Below are 19,698 nucleotides of genomic sequence, written 5' to 3'. Positions count from 1 at the left end.
GGTTTTATTTCGCTCGATTGCGGTATATCCTTTTCATCTGGAGTCTCACTTGTAGTTATAATAACCTCATACAAAGGTTCATCGTCACCGATTGCTGGAGAAGATTCAATAATTTGTAAAATTTCTTCAGCGTCTCCCTTTTTATGCAGAATACGTTTTTTCACTTTTTCAGGTTTTTCTTTGCCTTTTTCAATAGTTTCTGTGTCGGGTTGAATTTCTGAAGGAGAAAGTTCTACCAGTTTGACTTCATAGAAATCTTCAAGTCGAGTTTCATAAAATTTCTGTTCTGGCTGCTCCTCGAGTTCGGCCACAAAATTATCAAGTTCTTCCTTATTCATTCGCTTCACCTTCTTTTTTAGTATTTTCTTTACGTTTTTATCGTCTTCTACAATTTCAGAACTAATTACAGTTACTTCGTATAGTTTATCCTCAGAATTTTCTGGAGAAACTTCAACGATATCAATTATATTTTCTTCCAATTCGGTTTTAATTTTAAGCTTTCGTTTCTTTTTGGGTTCTTTAATGGGAGCCTTTAGTGTTTCAACTGTAGTCTCTGGTGCAACTTCTGGTGTCAATTCAACAACCTCATATTTGAAGAAAGGCTTTAGTTTTACCTCCTCCTTGGTATCGTTTGGCTTCTCACCTTGTCGTTTTCGTAAGTTCAGTTCATCATTTGGCATTTCATCGGTTTCCATCGGTTTTCCTGGAACTATTTGATACTCCTTAGTTTCTGGAAGGGATTGTGGTTTCTTCTTCCTATTGTATTTGGGCTTATCTTGTTGTGAAGTTTCATCAACAATCGACTCATCTGAGCCTTCTAGATGTTTAAATGGTGTTTCAACATCGTTAATATCAATCGGTTCAAACTGAAGGCTATCATCAGCTTTTCCTGGCGTTTTAGTTCTCTTCTTTTTTGCTCCCCTCTCATCGACGATCGTTTTCGGCTCCTCAGTAGCTTCCTCCTCTGTGGCATCCAGCTTTACTGGTTTCAATTGTACTTCTTCAATGGTCTCCACATTTTGGGGTATCTTACCCTTGCCAAGCTTAAGTTTTCTAGCCTCTTCTGAGGTTTCTTCCTTCTTTTTTTTGGCACGCTGATACTTTGGCTTTGCTAGCTCTTCTTCTGATGACTGAATTTTTTCTTTATCGAATGTCTCAAGATCGAGTTGTTCTAGAACGGTCTCATCTGGTTTGGTTGGTTTAAACTTCTTTGGACGGAACTTCAAAACTTTTTCAGCCTCTTCTATGTTACGTGATAACTCGCCGTTATACTGAATGGCATCTAATTCATTGACTACATACGGGAAGCAGTAAGGAGCATATGGTATAAATCTAATCCAGCTCTTTAGTTTCTTATTCTTAAATGAAGCTTCATTCTTCTTCTTCTTTTCCTCTTGGGGTCGTTGTTTTGGAGTTTTAAGCTTCAGCATTTGCGGGAATTCGGCCACAGAGCTAATTTCAAGCATTTTTGGTCGTTTTATTTCAATTTTCTCAATTTTCATAGGAGTCAACTTAATAGGCTGTTTAAATGACGAATCGCGACGCGCCCTTTGCGGTTGTTCCATTTCGCTACGCTTATATTCTTGAAGTACTGTTTTTGGAATTTCTTGATGTATAAGAAATTGTATATATTCATCCATTTCATCTCGCTTTGATTTAACAACATTCTTTTTCTTTGGCTTTTCCTTCTTATTTACTGTTGTTGGTGCCTCTTCGATACCCTCAATATTCTTCAGTTTACGTTTCTTAACTGTCTTGTCCTTGTCCGTCGTTGTCGTGGGTTTCTCGTCGGTAACCACCAAATCTTCTACTACTGTTTCGTCAATTTGTTCGAACGGTGTTGTCTTTTGTGTCGGTTTTTTCTGTTTAGGCGTTTTACTTGTTTCAGGTGTTGTTTGTATTGTTTCTGCACTTACATCATCTGGTTCAGTGATAGTGTACTCTTTGTTGTATTGGTCTGTTTTGAAAAAGAATTGTGTTTTTTTTTTTGTGTTAGCACTAATCTAAATTATTACTAATTATATTTGCATTTTATATAATGCTTTAACAACACAAAACCAATGCACTTTTTGTATATAGTGCAAGTTAAGTGTTTCAATTTCGTTGCTTGCATTCTGGTTAACATTGAATTGTGATATCTATTCATGATGTTTATGTGTATGTATATGTATAGTATAGTATAGTATATATACATATATGTATGTACGTATTACTCTGGCCTACTTATAGAAAGAATTTTGGGTACTACGTACAAAAGTGCATTTGGTAACTTTATGTTTGTTAGTATTTTGCTATAGTGAATACGTGTATTTGTTGGTTTTGGACAAGAATATTTATATTTTTGTGGTATTTTTGTGTAATTCTTGAATTGTTTTTATAGTACTATGGTATCTTGCTACTACTGCGAGATTGAGATCCCTTTCAAATTGATACTGATTTAGAGTTTGACAATGCTATTTAATTCGTTTGGTGGTATTAGTAGTATATGTGGAGGTAATATATGTATGTGTACCACCGAAAAAACTTTAATACGCGTTTTATGAAAAAGTTTCGGAGTATATAGAGGTATAAAGATTGGTAGTATGTTTAATAAGAAATTTTGTGTACAATCACCTGTTGGCTCGCTGACTTCAACAATTTCAACATTTGTGTGTGTAGTGTCTTCCTGTATCGGTTCAGTATCACTGAGCACTTCTTCAACAACGATGCCTTCCTCCTGAGAGACTCTCTTGTTTTCAGTTTGTATGGTTGTTTCTCCATCTTCATTTTGCACAGATTTGAATGTCGTTATGTAAACTGGGTGTTCTGGTTCAGTGTGTTCAGCGGGCTTTGGTTTCTCCGCTGGTTTTTGTGTGGTTTTTGTTCGTTGTGATTTATGATTATATTGTGAAATATGAATAGGAAAATATGTTATTAACTGTTATACACTCAAATTTGTAAAAAAAAAGTCAAATGCAAACAAAACTAATATAAAAATTGTACAATTTAGTACACAGTAATCTTGACTAATTATTGGATCATTAATTTGCGTATACTTCAATAAGTGTCTTTTTAGGTGGAATGTAGTGTTTGGCTTAGTGTGGTTATTTGTGTTCTTACCGCGCTTTTTGTGTGGCTTTTGTTTGAGTGTGGTAACCTTTTCATCATCAAGCTTACTAATATCAATTATATCAGCAATATTTTCATCGCTTACAACGCGTATTAGTGAATATGGCTCTTTGCCCTCCTCTTCAACTGTCTGAATTTGGAAGTATTCCTCGTCTTGAGGCCCTTGCTTTTTGAATGTACGAGTTTTTGTTGTTTTCTTTCGTGGTTTTTTATTGTCGTCGATTTCTTCAGTGAAGACAATTTCTTCTGGTAGTTCCTCAATTGGTATTGGCATCGTCGAAATCTCATCAATCGGTACAACATCTACTTGGACATTAGTTAATGGTTCCTTGTCATCCTCCTCAATAACTTGGACAGTAGTAACTTCGTCAAGCTTATCATTAATATTCTTTTTAAATGCTCGCGTTTTAATTGTCTTCTTCTTCTTCGTTCCGTCTGGCGCTAATATTTCGAGTTCCGTAACTTGTTCGGGCAATTCTACTGAACCATTGTCAGTAAATGCGGGTTCTGTTGATGGCTGCTCCGTCACAGTTACGGAGTAAGTAGGCTCGGCGTCATCTTGTTGAGTTATATCGATTTCAGTAATCTCTTCCCTATTTTCATCCTTTGGCTTCTTAATAATTCGCTTCTTTGTTTTCACGATTTTTTGCTGTCCCTCGTCATCAACAGTCGTTGTTTCGAATTCCTCATCAGGCAAAACGACTATTTCTGATATCTTTTCTTCTGGGAGATTTGGGAAGGGAGCTTCGAAGTTTTCTACAGTAACCTTCGTGATTGGTTCCTTTTCGTATTCTTCGACAGTTTGAACTTTAGTAACTTCCATATTCGGTCCTTGAACCTTTTTAATAATTTTTGTTTTTATAACAGTTTTTGTTGGAGTGCCATCTTCTTTTTCAGACATTATAACAGACTTTCTTTCTGGCAGCTCAAAGATTGTAACTTCGTCTTCTGGTTTTTGCACAACAACTTTTTTCTTCAATTTCACTTTGCCACCAAAGGGAGATTTTCGATCCAATTCTTCTACTGTTAAAGTAACTTCAGGCTTCTTATTCTCTTCTTCGACCGTTTCGATCTTTGTAATTTCTTCTTTATCACCCTTAGTCTTTTTTATGACACGCGTACGTATTTTTTTCTTCTTTAGTTTACCGTCTTCGTCCACAGTTTCAACCAACTTAACTTCCTCAGGAAATTCCTGTACTTCTTCAGGCTCTTGTTTATCCACTGGCAATACTTCAACTGTGACAGTCGTTTCGGGTTGCTTGTCATCCTCTTCGACAGTTTCAATCTTGGTAACTTCTTGTTTATCGCCCTTAACCTTCTTGATGACGCGTGTGCGGATCTTCTTCTTTTTAGGTGTGCCGTCTTCCGTTACGGTTTCAATGACATGCACCTCCTCTGGAAGTTCCTGAATTTCGTCAGGTTGTTCTTCCTGCACAGGAAGCTCTTCAACGGTTACTGTTGTCTCAGGCTGCTTATCATCCTCTTCGACAGTTTCAATCTTGGTTACTTCTTGTTTATCGCCCTTAACCTTCTTAATGACGCGTGTGCGGATCTTCTTCTTTTTTAGGTGTACCGTCTTCAGAAATAGTTTCGATCACATGCACCTCCTCTGGCAGTTCCTGAATTTCTTCAGGTTGTTCTTCGTCTACAGGAAGCTCTTCGACGGTAACAGTTGTCTCAGGTTGCTTTTCATCCTCTTCGACAGTTTCAATCTTGGTAACTTCTTGTTTGTCGCCCTTAACCTTCTTAATGACGCGTGTGCGAATCTTCTTTTTCTTAGGCTTGCCGTCTTCAGTTACGGTTTCAATGACATGCACCTCCTCTGGCAGTTCCTGAATTTCTTCAGGTTGTTCTTCCTCTACAGGTAGCTCTTCGACGGTAACAGTTGTCTCAGGTTGCTTATCATCCTCTTCGACAGTTTCAATCTTGGTAACTTCTTGTTTATCGCCCTTAACCTTCTTGATGACGCGTGTGCGGATCTTCTTCTTCGTGGGCTTGCCGTCTTCAGAAACAGTTTCGATCACATGCACTTCCTCGGGAAGTTCCTGAACTTCTTCAAGTTGTTCTTCTTCCACAGGAATATCTTCTACTGTTACAGTTGTTTCGGGTTGCTTGTCATCTTCTTCAACGGTTTCGATTTTGGTTACTTCTTGTTTATCGCCCTTAACCTTCTTAATGACGCGTGTGCGGATCTTCTTCTTTTTAGGTGTGCCGTCTTCCGTTACGGTTTCAATGACATGCACCTCCTCTGGAAGTTCCTGAATTTCGTCAGGTTGTTCTTCCTGCACAGGAAGCTCTTCAACGGTTACTGTTGTCTCAGGCTGCTTATCATCCTCTTCTACTGTTTCAATCTTGGTTACTTCTTGTTTATCGCCCTTAACCTTCTTAATGACGCGTGTGCGGATCTTCTTCTTTTTAGGTGTGCCGTCTTTAGAAATAGTTTCGATCACATGCACCTCCTCTGGCAGTTCCTGAATTTCTTCAGGTTGTTCTTCGTCTACAGGAAGCTCTTCGACGGTAACAGTTATCTCAGGTTGCTTTTCATCCTCTTCGACAGTTTCAATCTTGGTAACTTCTTGTTTGTCGCCCTTAACCTTCTTAATGACGCGTGTGCGAATCTTCTTTTTCTTAGGCTTGCCGTCTTCAGTTACGGTTTCAATGACATGCACCTCCTCTGGCAGTTCCTGAATTTCTTCAGGTTGTTCTTCCTCTACAGGTAGCTCTTCGACGGTAACAGTTGTCTCAGGTTGCTTATCATCCTCTTCGACAGTTTCAATCTTGGTAACTTCTTGTTTATCGCCCTTAACCTTCTTGATGACACGTGTACGGATCTTCTTCTTCTTGGGCTTGCCGTCCTCAGCTACGGTTTCAATGACATGCACCTCCTCAGGAAGTTCCTGAATTTCTTCAGGATGTTCTTCCGGCACAGGAAGCTCTTCAACCGTTACTGTTGTCTCAGGCTGCTTATCATCCTCTTCGACAGTTTCAATCTTGGTAACTTCTTGTTTACCGCCCTTAACCTTCTTGATGACGCGTGTTCGGATCTTTTTTCTTTTTAGGTTTGCCGTCTTCAGTTACGGTTTCAATAACATGCACCTCTTCTGGTAGTTCCTGAATTTCTTCAGGTTGCTCTTCATCCACAGGAATTTCTTCTACTGTTACAGTTGTTTCCGGTTGTTTGTCATCTTCTTCAACAGTTTCGATTTTGGTTACTTCTTGTTTATCGCCCTTAACCTTCTTAATGACGCGTGTGCGGATTTTCTTCTTCTTAGGCTTGCCGTCTTCAGAAATAGTTTCGATCACATGCAACTGCTCTGGAAGTTCCTGAATTTCTTCAGGTTGTTCTTCCTCTACAGGAATTTCTTCTACTGTTACAGTTGTTTCGGGTTGTTTGTCATCTTCTTCAACGGTTTCGATTTTGGTTACTTCTTGTTTATCGCCTTTAACCTTCTTAATGACGCGTGTGCGGATCTTCTTCTTCCTAGGCTTGCCGTCTTCCGTTATGGTTTCAATGACATGCACCTCCTCAGGAAGTTCCTGAATTTCTTCAGGTTGTTCTTCTTCCACAGGAATATCTTCTACTGTTACAGTTGTTTCGGGCTGCTTGTCATCTTCTTCAACGGTTTCGATTTTGGTTATTTCTTGTTTATCGCCCTTAACCTTCTTAATGACGCGTGTGCGGATCTTCTTCTTTTTAGGTTTGCCGTCTTCCGTTATAGTTTCAATGACATGCACCTTCTCAGGAAGTTCCTGAATTTCTTCAGGTTGTTCTTCTTCCACAGGAATTTCTTCTACTGTCACAGTTGTTTCGGGTTGCTTGTCATCTTCTTCAACGGTTTCAATCTTGGTAACTTCTTGCTTATCGCCCTTAACCTTCTTGATGACACGTGTGCGGATCTTCTTCTTCCTTGGCTTGCCGTCTTCCGTTATGGTTTCAATGACATGCACCTCCTCAGGAAGTTCCTGAATTTCTTCAGGTTGTTCTTCTTCCACAGGTATTTCTTCTACTGTCACAGTTGTTTCGGGTTGCTTGTCATCTTCTTCAACGGTTTCAATCTTGGTAACTTCTTGTTTATCGCCCTTAACCTTCTTTATGACGCGTGTGCGGATCTTCTTCTTTTTAGGTGTGCCGTCTTCCGTTACGGTTTCAATGACATGCACCTCCTCTGGAAGTTCCTGAATTTTTTCAGGTTGTTCTTCCTGCACAGGAAGCTCTTCAACGGTTATTGTTGTCTCAGGCTGCTTATCATCCTCTTCGACAGTTTCAATCTTGGTAACTTCTTGTTTATCGCCCTTAACCTTTTTGATGACGCGTGTGCGGATCTTTTTCTTTTTAGGTTTGCCGTCTTCAGTTACGGTTTCAATAACATGCACCTCTTCTGGTAGTTCCTGAATTTCTTCAGGTTGCTCTTCATCCACAGGAATTTCTTCTACTGTTACAGTTGTTTCGGGTTGTTTGTCATCTTCTTCAACGGTTTCGATTTTGGTAACTTCTTGTTTATCGCCCTTAACCTTCTTAATGACGCGTGTGCGGATCTTCTTCTTTTTAGGTTTGCCGTCTTCCGTTACGGTTTCAATGACATGCACCTCCTCAGGAAGTTCCTGAATTTCGTCAGGTTGTTCTTCCTGCACAGGAAGCTCTTCAACGGTTACTGTTGTCTCAGGCTGCTTATCATCCTCTTCAACAGTTTCAATCTTGGTAACTTCTTGTTTATCGCCCTTAACCTTCTTGATGACGCGTGTGCGGATCTTCTTCTTCTTGGGCTTGCCGTCTTCAGTTACGGTTTCAATGACATGCACCTCCTCGGGTAGTTCGTGAATTTCTTCAGGTTGTTCTTCCTCTACAGGAATTTCTTCTACTGTTACAGTTGTTTCCGGTTGTTTGTCATCTTCTTCAACGGTTTCGATTTTGGTTACTTCTTGTTTATCGCCCTTAACCTTCTTAATGACGCGTGTGCGGATCTTCTTCTTTCTAGGTGTGCCGTCTTCCGTTACGGTTTCAATGACATGCACCTCCTCTGGAAGTTCCTGAATTTCTTCAGGTTGTTCTTCCCGCACAGGGAGCTCTTCAACGGTTACTGTTGTCTCAGGCTGCTTATCATCCTCTTCGACAGTTTCAATCTTGATAACTTCTTGTTTATCGCCCTTAACCTTCTTGATGACGCGTGTGCGGATCTTCTTCTTTTTAGGTTTGCCGTCTTCCGTTATGGTTTCAATGACATGCACCTCCTCAGGAAGTTCGTGAATTTCTTCAGGTTGTTCTACCACTACAGGAATATCTTCTACTGTTACAGTGGTTTCGGGTTGTTTGTCATCTTCTTCAACGGTTTCGATTTTGGTTACTTCTTGTTTATCGCCTTTAACCTTCTTAATGACGCGTGTGCGGATCTTCTTCTTTTTAGGTTTGCCGTCTTCCGTTATAGTTTCAATGACATGCACCTCCTCAGGAAGTTCCTGAATTTCTTCAGGTTGTTCTTCTTCCACAGGAATTTGTTCTACTATTACAGTTGTTTCGGGTTGCTTGTCATCTTCTTCAACGGTTTCGATTTTGGTTACTTCTTGTTTATCGCCCTTAACCTTCTTAATGACGCGTGTGCGGATCTTCTTCTTCCTAGGCTTGCCGTCTTCCGTTATGGTTTCAATGACATGCACCTCCTCAGGAAGTTCGTGAATTTCTTCTGGTTGTTCTACCACTACATGAATTTCTTCTACTGTTACAGTGGTTTCGGGTTGTTTGTCATCTTCTTCAACGGTTTCGATTTTGGTTACTTCTTGTTTATCGCCCTTAACCTTCTTAATGACGCGTGTGCGGATCTTCTTCTTCCTAGGCTTGCCTTCTTCCGTTATGATTTCAAATACATGCACCTCCTCTGGCAGTTCCTGAATTTCTTCAGGTTGTTCTTCCTCTACAGGTAGCTCTTTGACGGTAACAGTTGTCTCAGGTTGCTTATCATCCTCTTCGACAGTTTCAATCTTGGTAACTTCTTGTTTATCGCCCTTAACCTTCTTGATGACACGTGTGCGGATCTTCTTCTTTTAGGTTTGCCGTCTTCCGTTATGGTTTCAATGACATGCACCTCCTCAGGAAGTTCCTGAATTTCTTCAGGTTGTTCTTCTTCCACAGGAAGCTCTTCGATGGTCACAGTTGTCTCGGGCTGCTTATCATCCTCTTCTACAATTTCAATCTTGGTAACTTCTTGTTTATCGCCCTTAACCTTCTTGATGACGCGTGTTCGGATCTTCTTCTTTTTTGGGCTTGCCGTCTTCAGAAACAGTTTCGATCACATGCACTTCCTCTGGAAGTTCCTGAATTTCTTCAGGTTGTTCTTCTTTCACAGCAATTTCTTCTACTGTAACAGTTGTTTCGGGTTGTTTGTCATCTTCTTCAACGGTTTCGATTTTGGTTACTTCTTGTTTATCGCCCTTAACCTTTTTAATGACACGTGTGCGGATCTTCTTCTTCCTAGGCTTGCCGTCTTCCGTTATGGTTTCAATGACATGCACCTCCTCAGGAAGTTCCTGAATTTCTTCAGGTTGTTCTTCTTCCACAGGAATTTCTTCTACTGTTACAGTTGTTTCGGGTGGTTTGTCATCTTCTTCAACGGTTTCGATTTTGGTTACTTCTTGTTTATCGCCCTTAACCTTCTTAATGACGCGTGTGCGGATCTTCTTCTTCCTAGGCTTGCCGTCTTCCGTTATGGTTTCAATGACATGCACCTCCTCAGGAAGTTCCTGAATTTCTTCAGGTTGTTCTTCTTCCACAGGAATTTCTTCTACTGTTACAGTTGTTTCGGGTTGTTTGTCATCTTCTTCAACGGTTTCGATTTTGGTTACTTCTTGTTTATCGCCCTTAACCTTCTTAATGACACGTGTGCGGATCTTCTTCTTTTTAGGTTTGCCGTCTTCCGTTACGGTTTCAATGACATGCACCTCCTCAGGAAGTTCGTGAATTTCTTCAGGTTGTTCTTCCTCTACAGGAATTTCTTCTATTGTTACAGTTGTTGCGGGTTGTTTGTCATCTTCTTCCACGGTTTCGATTTTGGTTACTTCTTGTTTATCGCCCTTAACCTTCTTAATGACGCGTGTGCGGATCTTCTTCTTCCTAGGCTTGCCGTCTTCCGTTATGGTTTCAATGACATGCACCTCCTCAGGAAGTTCCTGAATTTCTTCAGGTTGTTCTTCTTCCACAGGAATTTCTTCTACTGTTACAGTTGTTTCGGGTTGTTTGTCATCTTCTTCAACGGTTTCGATTTTGGTTACTTCTTGTTTATCGCCCTTAACCTTTTTAATGACACGTGTGCGGATCTTCTTCTTTTTAGGTTTGCCGTCTTCCTTTACGGTTTCAATGACATGCACCTTCTCAGGAAGTTCCTGAATTTCTTCAGGTTGTTCTTCTTCCACAGGAAGCTCTTCGACGGTAACAGTTGTCTCGGGTTGCTTATCATCCTCTTCGACAGTTTCAATCTTGGTAACTTCTTGTTTATCGCCCTTAACCTTCTTGATGACGCGTGTTCGGATCTTCTTCTTCTTGGGCTTGCCGTCTTCAGAAACAGTTTCGATCACATGCACTTCCTCGGGAAGTTCCTGAATTTCTTCAGGTTGTTCTTCTTTCACAGCAATTTCTTCTACTGTTACAGTTGTTTCGGGTTGTTTGTCATCTTCTTCAACGGTTTCGATTTTGGTTACTTCTTGTTTATCGCCCTTAACCTTCTTGATGACGCGTGTGCGGATCTTCTTCTTTTTAGGCTTGCCGTCTTCCGTTATGATTTCAATGACATGCACCTCCTCAGGAAGTTCGTGAATTTCTTCAGGTTGTTCTACCACTACAAGAATTTCTTCTACTGTTACAGTGGTTTCGGGTTGTTTGTCATCTTCTTCAACGGTTTCGATTTTGGTTACTTCTTGTTTATCGCCCTTAACCTTCTTAATGACGCGTGTGCGGATCTTCTTCTTTTTAGGTTTGCCGTCTTCCGTTATGGTTTCAATGACATGCACCTCCTCAGGAAGTTCCTGAATTTCTTCAGGTTGTTCTTCTTCCACAGGAATTTCTTCTACTGTTACAGTTGTTTTGGGTTGCTTGTCATCTTCTTCAACGGTTTCGATTTTGGTTACTTCTTGTTTATCGTGCTTAACCTTCTTGATGACGCGTGTGCGGATCTTCTTCTTCTTAGGCTTGCCGTCTTCATTTACGGTTTCTATGATATGCACCTCCTCTGGAAGCTCCTGAATTTCTTCAGGTTGTTCTTCCTGCACAGGAAGCTCTTCGACGGTAACAGTTGTCTCGGGCTGCTTATCATCCTCTTCGACAGTTTCAATCTTGGTAACTTCTTGTTTGTCGCCTTTAACCTTCTTAATGACGCGTGTGCGGATCTTCTTCTTCTTAGGCTTGCCTTCTTCAGTTACTGTTTCAATGACATGCACCTCCTCTGGAAGTTCCAGAATTTCTTCAGGTTGTTCTTCCTCTACAGGAAGCTCTTCAATGGTAACAGTTGTCTCAGGTTGTTTATCATCTTCTTCGACAGTTTCAATCTTGGTAACTTCTTGTTTATCGCCCTTAACCTTCTTAATGACGCGTGTGCGGATCTTCTTTTTCTTAGGCTTGCCGTCTTCAGAAATAGTCTCGATCACATGCACTTCCTCTGGAAGTTCCTGAATTTCTTCAGGTTTTTCTTCCTCTACAGGAACCTCTTCGACGGTAACAGTTGTCTCAGGTTGCTTATCATCCTCTTCAACAGTTTCAATCTTGGTAACTTCTTGTTTATCGCCCTTAACCTTCTTGATGACTCGTGTACGGATCTTTTTCTTTTTGGGTTTGCCGTCTTCGGTGATGGTTTCAACAAGGCGGATCTCTTCTGGAAGTTCCTTGATTTCTTCGGGCTGTTCTTCCTCAACAGGTACCTCTTCGACAGTGACAGTAGTTTCGGGCTGCTTGTCATCTTCTTCAACGGTTTCGATTTTGGTTACTTCTTGTTTGTCACCCTTGATTTTCTTGATGACTCGTGTACGGATCTTTTTCTTTTTGGGTTTGCCGTCTTCGGTGATGGTTTCAACAACGCGTACTTCCTCTGGAAGTTCCTTGATTTCTTCAGGATGATCTTCCTCAACGGGAACCTCTTCGACAGTGACTGTAGTTTCAGGTTGTTTGTCGTCCTCTTCGACAGTCTCGATCTTGGTTACTTCTTGTTTGTCACCCTTGACCTTCTTGATGACTCGCGTACGGATCTTTTTCTTTTTAGGTTTGCCGTCTTCGGTAATGGTTTCAACAACCCGTACCTCTTCTGGAAGTTCCTTGATTTCTTCAGGCTGTTCTTCCTCAACAGGTACCTCTTCTACAGTGACAGTAGTTTCGGGCTCCTTGTCATCTTCTTCGACCACCTCAATCTTGGTTACTTCTTGTTTGTCACCCTTGATCTTCTTGATGACTCGTGTACGGATCTTTTTCGTTTTGGGTTTGCCGTCTTCGGTGATGGTTTCAACAACGCGTACTTCCTCTGGAAGTTCCTTGATTTCTTCAGGATGATCTTCCTCAACGGGAACCTCTTCGACAGTGACTGTAGTTTCAGGTTGTTTGTCGTCCTCTTCGACAGTCTCGATCTTGGTTACTTCTTGTTTGTCACCCTTGATCTTCTTGATGACTCGTGTACGGATCTTTTTCTTTTTGGGTTTGCCGTCTTCGGTGATGGTTTCAACAACGCGTACTTCCTCTGGAAGTTCCTTGATTTCTTCAGGATGATCTTCCTCAACAGGAACCTCTTCGACTGTGACAGTAGTTTCAGGTTGTTTGTCGTCCTCTTCGACAGTCTCGATCTTGGTTACTTCTTGTTTGTCACCCTTGACCTTCTTGATGACTCGTGTACGGATCTTTTTCTTTTTAGGTTTGCCGTCTTCGGTAATGGTTTCAATAACCCGTACCTCTTCTGGAAGTTCCTTGATTTCTTCAGGATGATCTTCCTCGGCAGGAACCTCTTCGACTGTGACAGTAGTTTCAGGTTGCTTGTCGTCCTCTTGGACAGTCTCTATCTTGGTTACTTCTTGTTTGTCACCCTTGACCTTCTTTATGACTCGTGTACGGATCTTTTTCTTTTTGGGTTTGCCGTCTTCGGTGATGGTTTCAACAACGCGTACTTCCTCTGGAAGTTCCTTGATTTCTTCAGGATGATCTTCCTCAACGGGAACCTCTTCGACAGTGACTGTAGTTTCAGGTTGTTTGTCGTCCTCTTCGACAGTCTCGATCTTGGTTACTGCTTGTTTGTCACCCTTGATCTTCTTGATGACTCGTGTACGGATCTTTTTCTTTTTGGGTTTGCCGTCTTCGGTGATGGTTTCAACAACGCGTACTTCCTCTGGAAGTTCCTTGATTTCTTCAGGATGATCTTCCTCAACGGGAACCTCTTCGACTGTGACAATAGTTTCAGGTTGTTTGTCGTCCTCTTCGACAGTCTCGATCTTGGTTACTTCTTGTTTGTCACCCTTGATCTTCTTGATGACTCGTGTACGGATCTTTTTCTTTTTGGGTTTGCCGTCTTCGGTGATGGTTTCAACAACGCGTACTTCCTCTGGAAGTTCCTTGATTTCTTCAGGATGATCTTCCTCAACGGGAACCTCTTCGACTGTGACAATAGTTTCAGGTTGTTTGTCGTCCTCTTCGACAGTCTCGATCTTTGTTACTTCTTGTTTGTCACCCTTAATTTTCTTTATGACTCGTGTACGGATCTTTTTCTTTTTGGGTTTGCCGTCTTCAGTAATGGTTTCAACAACGCGTACTTCCTCTGGAAGTTCCTTGATTTCTTCAGGATGATCTTCCTCAACAGGAACCTCTTCGACTGTGACAGTGGTTTCAGGATGTTTGTCGTCCTCTTCGACAGTCTCTATCTTGGTTACTTCTTGTTTGTCACCCTTAATCTTCTTGATGACTCGTGTACGGATCTTTTTCTTTTTGGGTTTGCCGTCTTCGGTGATGGTTTCAACAACGCGTACTTCCTCTTGAAGTTCCTTGATTTCTTCAGGATGATCTTCCTCAACGGGAACCTCTTCGACAGTGACTGTAGTTTCAGGTTGTTTGTCGTCCTCTTCGACAGTCTCGATCTTGGTTACTTCTTGTTTGTCACCCTTGACCTTCTTGATGACTCGCGTACGGATCTTTTTCTTTTTAGGTTTGCCGTCTTCGGTAATGGTTTCAACAACCCGTACCTCTTCTGGAAGTTCCTTGATTTCTTCAGGCTGTTCTTCCTCAACAGGTACCTCTTCTACAGTGACAGTAGTTTCGGGCTCCTTGTCATCTTCTTCGACCACCTCAATCTTGGTTACTTCTTGTTTGTCACCCTTGATCTTCTTGATGACTCGTGTACGGATCTTTTTCTTTTTGGGTTTGCCGTCTTCGGTGATGGTTTCAACAACGCGTACTTCCTCTGGAAGTTCCTTGATTTCTTCAGGATGATCTTCCTCAACGGGAACCTCTTCGACAGTGACTGTAGTTTCAGGTTGTTTGTCGTCCTCTTCGACAGTCTCGATCTTGGTTACTTCTTGTTTGTCACCCTTGATCTTCTTGATGACTCGTGTACGGATCTTTTTCTTTTTGGGTTTGCCGTCTTCGGTGATGGTTTCAACAACGCGTACTTCCTCTGGAAGTTCCTTGATTTCTTCAGGATGATCTTCCTCAACGGGAACCTCTTCGACTGTGACAATAGTTTCAGGTTGTTTGTCGTCCTCTTCGACAGTCTCGATCTTTGTTACTTCTTGTTTGTCACCCTTAATTTTCTTTATGACTCGTGTACGGATCTTTTTCTTTTTGGGTTTGCCGTCTTCAGTAATGGTTTCAACAACACGTACTTCCTCTGGAAGTTCCTTGATTTCTTCAGGATGATCTTCCTCAACAGGAACCTCTTCGACTGTGACAGTGGTTTCAGGATGTTTGTCGTCCTCTTCGACAGTCTCTATCTTGGTTACTTCTTGTTTGTCACCCTTAATCTTCTTGATGACTCGTGTACGGATCTTTTTCTTTTTGGGTTTGCCGTCTTCGGTGATGGTTTCAACAACGCGTACTTCCTCTGGAAGTTCCTTGATTTCTTCAGGATGATCTTCCTCAACGGGAACCTCTTCGACAGTGACTGTAGTTTCAGGTTGTTTGTCGTCCTCTTCGACAGTCTCGATCTTGGTTACTTCTTGTTTGTCACCCTTGACCTTCTTGATGACTCGCGTACGGATCTTTTTCTTTTAGGTTTGCCGTCTTCGGTAATGGTTTCAACAACCCGTACCTCTTCTGGAAGTTCCTTGATTTCTTCAGGATGATCTTCCTCGGCAGGAACCTCTTTGACTGTGACAGTAGTTTCAGGTTCCTTGTCGTCCTCTTCGACAGTCTCTATCTTGGTTACTTCTTGTTTGTCACCCTTAATCTTTTTTATGACTCGTGTACGGATCTTTTTCTTCTTGGGTTTGCCGTCTTCAGTGATGGTTTCAACAACGCGTACTTCCTCTGGAAGTTCCTTGATTTCTTCTGGATGATCTTCCTCAACAGGAACCTCTTCGACTGTGACAGTAGTTTCGTGTGGTTTGTCATCTTCTTCAACAGTCTCGATCTTGGTTACTTCTTGTTTGTCACCCTTGACCTTCTTGATGACTCGTGTGCGGATCTTTTTCTTTTTAGGTTTGCCGTCTTCGGTAATGGTTTCAACAACGCGTACCTCTTCTGGAAGTTCCTTGATTTCTTCAGGATGATCTTCCTCAACGGGAACCTCTTCGACTGTGACAATAGTTTCAGGTTGTTTGTCGTCCTCTTCGACAGTCTCGATCTTTGTTACTTCTTGTTTGTCACCCTTAATTTTCTTTATGACTCGTGTACGGATCTTTTTCTTTTTGGGTTTGCCGTCTTCAGTAATGGTTTCAACAACGCGTACTTCCTCTGGAAGTTCCTTGATTTCTTCAGGATGATCTTCCTCAACAGGAACCTCTTCGACTGTGACAGTGGTTTCAGGATGTTTGTCGTCCTCTTCGACAGTCTCTATCTTGGTTACTTCTTGTTTGTCACCCTTAATCTTCTTTATGACTCGTGTACGGATCTTTTTCTTTTTGGGTTTGCCGTCTTCAGTAATGGTTTCAACAACACGTACCTCTTCTGGAAGTTCCTTGATTTCTTCAGGATGATCTTCCTCAACGGGAACCTCTTCGACTGTGACAACAGTTTCAGGTTGTTTGTCGTCCTCTTCGACAATCTCGATCTTTGTTACTTCTTGTTTGTCACCCTTAATCTTCTTTATGACTCGTGTACGGATCTTTTTCTTCTTGGGTTTGCCGTCTTCAGTGACGGTTTCAACAAAGCGTACTTCCTCTGGAAGTTCCTTGATTTCATCAGGATGATCTTCCTCAACAGGAACCTCTTCGACTGTGACAGTAGTTTCAGGTTGTTTGTCGTCCTCTTCGACAGTCTCGATCTTTGTTACTTCTTGTTTGTCACCCTTGACCTTCTTTATAACTCGTGTACGGATCTTTTTCTTCTTGGGTTTGCCGTCTTCAGTGATGGTTTCAACAACGCGTACTTCCTCTGGAAGTTCCTTGATTTCTTCAGGATGATCTTCCTCAACAGGAACCTCTTCGACTGTGACAGTAGTTTCAGGTTGTTTGTCGTCCTCTTCGACAATCTCGATTTTTGTTACTTCTTGTTTGTCACCCTTAATCTTCTTTATGACTCGTGTACGGATCTTTTTCTTCTTGGGTTTGCCGTCTTTAGTGACGGTTTCAACAACGCGTACTTCCTCTGGAAGTTCCTTGATTTCATCAGGATGATCTTCCTCAACAAGAACCTCTTCGACTGTGACAGTAGTTTCAGGTTGTTTGTCGTCCTCTTCGACAGTCTCGATCTTTGTTACTTCTTGTTTGTCACCCTTGACCTTCTTTATAACTCGTGTACGGATCTTTTTCTTCTTGGGTTTGCCGTCTTCAGTGATGGTTTCAACAACGCGTACTTCCTCTGGAAGTTCCTTGATTTCTTTAGGATGATCTTCCTCAACAGGAACCTCTTCGACTGTGACAGTAGTTTCAGGTTGTTTGTCGTCCTCTTCGACAGTCTCTATCTTGGTTACTTCTTGTTTGTCACCCTTGACCTTCTTGATGACTCGCGTACGGATCTTTTTCTTTTTAGGTTTACCGTCTTCGGTAATGGTTTCAACAACCCGTACCTCTTCTGGTAGTTCCTTGATTTCTTCAGGATGATCTTCCTCAACGGGAACCTCTTCAACTGTGACAATAGTTTCAGGTTGTTTGTCGTCCTCTTCGACAGTCTCGATCTTTGTTACTTCTTGTTTGTCACCCTTAATTTTCTTTATGACTCGTGTACGGATCTTTTTCTTTTTGGGTTTGCCGTCTTCAGTAATGGTTTCAACAACGCGTACTTCCTCTGGAAGTTCCTTGATTTCTTCAGGATGATCTTCCTCAACAGGAACCTCTTCGACTGTGACAGTAGTTTCAGGTTCCTTGTCGTCCTCTTCGACAGTCTCTATCTTGGTTACTTCTTGTTTGTCACCCTTGACCTTCTTGATGACTCGTGTACGGATCTTTTTCTTTTTGGATTTGCCGTCTTCAGTGATGGTTTCAACAACGCGTACTTCCTCTGGAAGTTCCTTGATTTCTTCAGGATGATCTTCCTCAACAGGAACCTCTTCGACTGTGACAGTAGTTTCGTGTGGTTTGTCATCTTCTTCAACAGTCTCGATCTTGGTTACTTCTTGTTTGTCACCCTTGACCTTCTTGATGACTCGTGTGCGGATCTTTTTCTTTTTAGGTTTGCCGTCTTCGGTAATAGTTTCAACAACGTGTACCTCTTCTGGAAATTCCTTGATTTCTTCAGGATGATCTTCCTCAACGGAAACCTCTTCGACTGTAACAGTAGTTTCAGGTTGCTTGTCGTCCTCTTCGACAGTCTCTATCTTGGTTACTTCTTGTTTGTTACCCTTGACCTTCTTGATGACTCGTGTACGGATCTTTTTCTTCTTGGCTTTGCCGTCTTCAGTGATGGTTTCAACAACGCGTACTTCCTCTGGAAGTTCCTTAATTTCTTCAGGATGATCGTCCTCAACAGGAACCTCTTTGACTGTAACAGTAGTTTCAGGTAGTTTGTCATCTTCTTCGACAGTCTCGATCTTGGTTACTTCTTGTATGTCACCCTTGATCTTCTTGATGACTCGTGTACGGATCTTTTTTCTTTTTGGGTTTGCCGTCTTCAGTGATGGTTTCAACAACGCGTACTTCCTCTGGAAGTTCCTTGATTTCTTCATGATGATCTTCTCCAACAGGAACCTCTTCGACTGTGACAGTAGTTTCAGGGAGCTTGTCGTCCTCTTCGACAGTCTCTATCTTGGTTACTTCTTGTTTGTCCCCTTTGACCTTCTTGATGACTCGTGTGCGGATCTTTTTCTTCTTGGGTTTGCCGCCTTCAGTGATGGTTTCAACAACGCGTACTTCCTCTGGAAGTTCCTTGATTTCTTCAGGATGATCTTCTTCCACAGGAACCTCTTCGATTGTGACAGTAGTTTCGGGTTGTTTGTCGTCCTCTTCGACAGTCTCGATCTTGGTTACTTCTTGTTTGTCACCCTTGATTTTCTTGATGACTCGTGTACGGATCTTTTTCTTTTTGGGTTTGCCGTCTTCAGTCATGGTTTCAACAACGCGTACTTCCTCTGGAAGTTCCTTGATTTCTTCAGGATGATCTTCCTCAACAGGAACCTCTTCGACTGTGACAGTAGTTTCAGGTAGCTTGTCGTCCTCTTCGACAGTCTCGATCTTTGTTACTTCTTGTTTGTCACCCTTGACCTTCTTGATGACTCGTGTACGGATCTTTTTCTTTTTGGGTTTGCCGTCTTCGGTGATGGTTTCAACAACCCGTACCTCTTCTGGAAGTTCCTTGATTTCTTCAGGATGATCTTCCTCAACAGGAACCACTTCGACTGTGACAGTAGTTTCAGGTTGTTTGTCGTCCTCTTCGACAGTCTCGATCTTGGTTACTTCTTGTTTGTCACCCTTGACCTTCTTTATGACTCGTGTACGGATCTTTTTCTTTTTAGGTTTGCCGTCTTCGGTGATGGTTTCAAGAACCCGTACCTCTTCTGGAAGTTCCTTGATTTCTTCAGGATGATCTTCCTCAACGGGAACCTCTTCGACTGTGACAGTTGTTTCAGGTTGCTTGTTATCCTCTTCAACAGTAGTGATCTTCGTGATTTCTTGTTTATCACCTTTGACCTTTTTAATGACACGTGTGCGGATCTTCTTCTTTATCGGTTTGCCATTTTCCGAAATTTCTTCAGTAATTTGAATAGTTTCAGGAACTTCCTCAATTTTGGTTTCTTTTGTTTCTTTATTTTGTGTTGGTGTCTTTTGTGTTGTGTGTTTTGTGTCTATGGTTTGCTCTGTATCTGTGTAAAGAAGTGTGTTTTTAGTATTTGGTTTTGTATGAAAATTCTGTTTATGTTTTGTTTTGTGTCATATGTGTTTTGTTTTTTGGGGGTCAGGAGGTAATGGAAGTAATACGCCTTTTTGGTTGAACTGCTTAAACTAAACCTATTTGGATACTTACCCCTTGGAGGTTTTAACATATTGACTAAA

At 41.6% G+C, this 19,698-nt stretch overlaps 3 protein-coding genes across 3 annotated transcripts in view; all 3 read right to left on the bottom strand.

Moving 5' to 3' along the window:
- The window catches only part of sls (sallimus), a 78,608-nt gene that overhangs the window by 19,298 nt on the left and 39,612 nt on the right, over positions 1-19,698 (bottom strand). Inside the window, 7 exon segments of the mRNA XM_068285938.1 lie at positions 3-1,957; positions 2,614-2,841; positions 3,100-4,131; position 4,204; positions 6,478-8,046; positions 9,538-15,288; positions 17,919-17,933. Of these exon segments, the coding sequence (XP_068142039.1) occupies positions 3-1,957; positions 2,614-2,841; positions 3,100-4,131; position 4,204; positions 6,478-8,046; positions 9,538-15,288; positions 17,919-17,933 (10,551 nt within the window).
- On the bottom strand, positions 4,494-6,164 carry LOC137573983 (titin-like; the record flags this gene model as incomplete). Its single annotated transcript, XM_068286090.1, has 1 exon — positions 4,494-6,164. A coding segment is annotated over one exon (1,524 nt), but the record flags the coding sequence as incomplete, so codon positions are not given.
- LOC137573867 (titin-like) lies at positions 15,156-18,499 on the bottom strand. Its single transcript, XM_068285936.1, has one exon. It carries the CDS (start codon positions 18,372-18,374, stop codon positions 15,264-15,266), a length of 3,111 nt encoding a protein of 1,036 aa, XP_068142037.1. The 5' UTR covers positions 18,375-18,499; the 3' UTR covers positions 15,156-15,263.

This window comes from Drosophila tropicalis, unplaced genomic scaffold, assembly GCF_018151085.1.
Source record: "Drosophila tropicalis isolate 14030-0801.00 unplaced genomic scaffold, ASM1815108v1 contig_443, whole genome shotgun sequence".
Lineage (NCBI taxonomy): Eukaryota > Metazoa > Arthropoda > Insecta > Diptera > Drosophilidae > Drosophila > Drosophila tropicalis.
The sequence above is the reverse complement of the archived record's forward strand: the minus strand, read 5'-3'. Positions and strand labels throughout refer to the sequence as shown.